The sequence below is a fragment of the Setaria italica genome, chromosome II (genome assembly GCF_000263155.2).
Source record: "Setaria italica strain Yugu1 chromosome II, Setaria_italica_v2.0, whole genome shotgun sequence".
Classification (NCBI taxonomy): Eukaryota; Viridiplantae; Streptophyta; class Magnoliopsida; order Poales; family Poaceae; genus Setaria; species Setaria italica.
Window position 1 is genome coordinate 36,833,632 of NC_028451.1, and position 4,797 is coordinate 36,838,428.

A 4,797-nucleotide genomic window follows, 5' to 3' on the forward strand; every position below is an offset into this window, starting at 1 on the left:
TAGTCCAGCAAAAAAAAAAACACAGATTGAGTATCACAACTAACATGATTGCTGACGGAACCATGCCTACTAGTTTGTGAGCAAACACCATCTACCAACCACAACCAGAACAAAGTTAAGTTCACAAACAATTTTCATTTACTTAATCGAATAATCTGTCCTGCAGGCTGCAGCTAGGACGAATAGTATCCAGAAATTTAAAACAAACAAAGTGCCAGACAGCATAATAACATAACAAGACAACGTTTCTCACTGGATGTTTCAGCTCTGAGCTGTGGTGACTGTTTTTTCCAGCCTGCTGAAACCCGGTAATGCTGCAACATCAGGGATTCAGGGGAGCTGTGAAGACCTGCTACTCTTCTAGCTTTCCATTGCCTTTTGCCGAAGTTGGTACAGCATGTTGGACGCCGCAGCGTCCCGTGCCTCATGGGGGGTGACCTTGCTGTCTTCATCGGCACTCAAAACGAAATCTGGGCCCGTAAGGTAGACGCTGGCCTGGTACATATCTGGGAAGATAGGAATACAAACTGTTAAGGATGCTCAAACAACATATAGGAACTAAGACTCTTAAGAGCTGTGAGAAAGATTGCCCCAGCTGGAGCAAAAAGAGGTTCTGGTTATAGTGACAAGAGGGCATCTGACTAACTCAAATTATGATTAGGATGTCTAGGATGGTATTAAGACAACTTGGGTAAGCACTGATCAAAGCCTGACTCTAAACCATGAAGGAACTTGAGCGTAGCATGTGTGCCAGTTTTACAATGCAACAAGTGCTGACTCCACAGCCTAAATCTGATTGCGTTACATTCTGACGCCTACATGCCTATATGGTCCAAGGACTTCATACTAAGCCATGAAGGAACTTGAAAAGGACAGTGATTATCATTCACGTACCACCTGTAACTGAAGGAAGTACGTTGTATCTTGGAAGAATCCAGTTGCTGTCACGGCATATGTCATCCAGTTCCTGCAAGGCCTCCTGTCAGACAGAGGATCGGAGAGGTGGTCATGTAATAATTTACTCCATCAGATGAGGTTTCTTGCCTGGCATTTGTTGCGTAGAAGGATGGCCTCTTTCAGTTTCTTCCTCTTTATGTTCATGGTTTGGCATCCTTCGCTAGAGCAGGTTTGATTGGCACCTTCCATCTTGTTCCAGCTATTCTCATATTTCTTTAGGATTGATGTCACTTTAGGTGTCATCTCCCCTTCTGCACATGGTTTGAAAATGATAAGTGCTTGACTTGATAGAATTTGGAGGTAAAAAGATTGAAGTTGATAAGCAACAACCACATCCTAGCAACATACTTGATAGAAATTAAATTATTCTGCTAGTTGTCCTTGGGAGGTTAAATTGTGTTAATGCATTGTGTATGCTGCAGCCTTGTTTGGATGGGATGGTAATGCCCAGCTCCATCCACAGGGCAAAAGGCCCCACATATACCGGTTTGAATTACCACCAATCAAGGCCTAAAAGTAGAGAGTGGTACATTTTAGTTGCCTTCTGGAAGGACAAGTTGTTTACCACAAGACCATGTGATTTCACACTGTTACTGTCCAGTTTAGCTAGATTTAGTTGTGAAGAGGTAGAATACCTGTCAAGATTGTTTGAATTTCCATTTCATACTGAGCACTTCGATCTCCAAGTTTGCAAAGCTCACGGAGCTGAAACATAGATAGATTGAGACGAATACACATCAGCTTATCATGGAAAAGAAGAATTATAATCAGCAAGCCCTTGTAACTTTTGAAATGGAATATAATATATGTAACATACACTATCATCCCGCATCTTCTGAAGTAACTGCAGTGTCGCGTACTTCTGAACATTATTCATGCTACCTGTGATGCCACCTTGATTGCAGTTTGAAGTATGCAGATTAAGATTTGGGAGCACCAATATGGAAGTAATCAATAATAGTAAAAACAAGTTTCGTCGGATAGGATTGTTCTTACCAGACTTTTCTGCGACTTTCTCCTTTTGGCTCTCCAAAGCATGATTCTTAGTTACAGGATCAACATCTGGAACCTGAAAATGATAATTACTCCTTTAAGTTGAAGCACGCAACGGTAAATTTAACACATAAAGCATACATTTGTTAAGTATTTAACTAGAAACATCACGCCTTATTTCAGAATGCAACTTTGTCTCAAGCTCATATAGTTAAACTGTAATTTAGCTCATCTTTACCAGAAAGATATCTTGGGGTATATTTCTACTCTTAGAATGCTTCTCTGTTCTGTCCTTGTCCATTTGGACTCCTGAAACCCAGCGATTTAATCATTATGAGGAGGAGAAACAACAACAGATAAATCAAAATCAAAGTACTGTAAGATTGATAGACTTACTCGCTTGTAAATCTATGGACCCTCCATTTGTTGATTTTGTGGGTTTTGCACTCACGAATTTTAAACTTTCCACAACTGGAGCAGCAAGTGAATCAGTTTCTTTTGTGGGGCTCTTGCCATCCCCATGCTCCGTGTAGGTAGCAAGTGTGGCCATGAAGGTTTCAGGTTTTCTTTTGCTGTTCGTGTTACTGTTTTTCTTGTCTTCGCTGGTGCCACTATCACCAACTGCTTTTACTACCTGTTTATTTTTCTTTGGAGTTGATGAAACATTTATGGCTATTTTATTCATTTTAGACCTGCTATTGGCTTCTTGTTCCTTCAAACTTTCATCTATTTCAGAGTGGGATGAAGGCTTTCCATATTGAAATAATCGTTCTTTTGGCACACTCAATAAACAATCCAAAGGCCATTCCCTGCAACATGTCAAGAGTAATCTTTAGTCATTAATCAAAACAGCTGTAGCACGACACAATATGATATCACCGTTTCCATGCATAATTAGTTGAAATAAATTTTATGTATACCTGTTCTGGATGTTTAACACAACCTCCTTGTATGGCAGTACATGATAGCACTCGACAACATTTGTCGTTGCAAGATACGGATCACGTCTAAATACAGGACCACTCATCCTGTCAAAGCAACACTAATAATGTTAATGAACCAAAAAAAACATGAGTTATGGAGGACATTGGGAAGAGGGGGGGGAGGGTTTGGAACCTGTCGATCAGAACTTCTATTGGCATTTCCTTAAGCTTGCTATTGACAGTTTGGTCATACTGCATAACGAACAACATCGTAGTTGTTCCCTTTTTACTCAGTGAGTACACACGATGTTCTTCAAGAAAACGCAAGCTTGTGCGATTAATACCTACTAAGACATAAGTGTGTAAGACATACCTATTAAAGACATGCATGAGTGTGTGAGATTGGCGGACAAACATAAAATTTGCAGTCAATAAAATCAAGCACATGGTTCCACTTCCGACGCAACTTATGTATCAAGCACACAAATAGGAACATGTGTATCAATCACACAAATAGGAACAATTCAACACGAACATTGGTTGCATCATATCATATTGAATAATGTTTCAATAGCAAACAGCTTCTATAAAATTCTACAAATTAAGGCATGAACATGTAGGCTGTAGTACGTGGTGTAGCCACAAGGCTGCATCTAATTGCTCTAGGAGAAGATAACGAGCTAAGGGTGCATCCGAGCATACATGCAACATATTGTAAGTTCAAGAAAGTAACGGGGAATAGTAACAAACCTGTTTTGAGCTCCACCTCTGAATATGCAATCTGCTGAAGCACGAGCGGCTCTGAAGGAAGTACTACGGATTTACTAGTTGACTCCTTCACGGACAAGTCACTGCTACGCGAGCCACCTAATGCCGACTTGATATCTTTCTCCAAGAGCGAAAAGACGCCCTTGGTTTCAGATCCATGCTCGAGCAAGCACATCTTCTTTGTCCGATCGAGAAGCAGAACAGCGACCTTGGAGATTGGCCACATAGTCATCTCGGGGGAGTCCTTCGTGGCGTCGAGCGCCTCGGCAATGTCGCAGGCTTCGATGACTGCCTTGTCGGTGACCGAGAGCCCGTCCCCCGCGCCGTTGCCGTGGTGGTCGTGGACCTGGTTCAGGTACACGAGCAGAGCGTCCCCGGCGGTGAGGGAGGCGGTCATGCAGAACCTCTCGGGGTCGGCGAATTCGAGCTGCGGGAACTGCTTCCGGTGGTAATAGTTGTACAAGAGAACCGTCGCGTGCATCTGCGCAACCACAAAAAAATCACATCGTCGTCGTGAGGTAAGTTGCAGCTAATAAGCGACTGCCAAAAAAAAAGTGTGTGGATGTTGCTTCGAAAATAAAAAAGTGTCAAGTGTGTGATAACACAATGCAGAACAACGGATCAGCACGTTGAGGCTGCGAATTCCGAAAGCCCCAAGCAGGCAAGCACGCGACCCAAATCCACCCCGTAACGAATCGTACGAGAGAAGCCGCAAGCTCCATGGCTGCCTAGTCAGGTAAGTCGAAGCTAAGCGGAACAGATTACTTGTGTAAGCCGCGAATCCCGAATGCACGCGCCGCGGCAAAACGGAAACGAATCGGACGAAGAGAAACCGCAACCCCTCCCCTCCCCTCCGGCAAAACCCCACCGCCAACCGCGTCGCAACCCACAAACGCCAACAATCGCACAAATCACTACCGAAAATTCTCCTCACCTGACGCGCCACGGTCTCCTGCTTCTCCGGCTCCAGGGCCTCCTCCCGCAGGAGCGTGCCGCGCGGCAGCGCCGGCAGCACGAGGTGCTCCACCAGCAGCTTCACCGCGTCCTCCAGCTCCACTACCACCTCCTCCCCGCAGCCGACAGCGACGCCTTCTTCCTCCATCGAGGAACTCGAGACGTGTACCGCGCCGCCGCTTCTAGGGTTTTGCGCCGCGGG

At 44.3% G+C, this 4,797-nt stretch overlaps 1 protein-coding gene across 1 annotated transcript; it reads right to left on the bottom strand.

Moving 5' to 3' along the window:
• Nucleotides 1-360: 360 nt before the first annotated feature.
• Nucleotides 361-4,743, bottom strand: LOC111256401. Its single transcript, XM_022824333.1, has 12 exons — nt 4,576-4,743; nt 3,640-4,122; nt 3,067-3,125; nt 2,871-2,978; nt 2,347-2,759; nt 2,189-2,259; nt 1,954-2,026; nt 1,775-1,851; nt 1,593-1,662; nt 1,045-1,208; nt 895-967; nt 361-506 (listed from the first exon to the last, which is right to left on the bottom strand). Exons 1-12 carry the CDS (start codon nt 4,741-4,743, stop codon nt 361-363), a joined length of 1,905 nt encoding a protein of 634 aa, XP_022680068.1.
• Nucleotides 4,744-4,797: the final 54 nt, after the last annotated feature.

Bases quoted from the DNA above. Each gene is read 5' to 3' on its own strand.
- LOC111256401 (XM_022824333.1), bottom strand. From the start codon at position 4,743: ATGGAGGAAGAAGGCGTCGCTGTCGGCTGCGGGGAGGAGGTGGTAGTG. The intron at 1,852-1,953 runs GTAAGAACAATC...ACTGCAATCAAG, and splicing joins GAAAGTCGCAGAAAAGTCTG to GTGGCATCACAGGTAGCATG. The intron at 968-1,044 runs GCAAGAAACCTC...GAGGCCTTGCAG, and splicing joins TTCTACGCAACAAATGCCAG to GAACTGGATGACATATGCCG.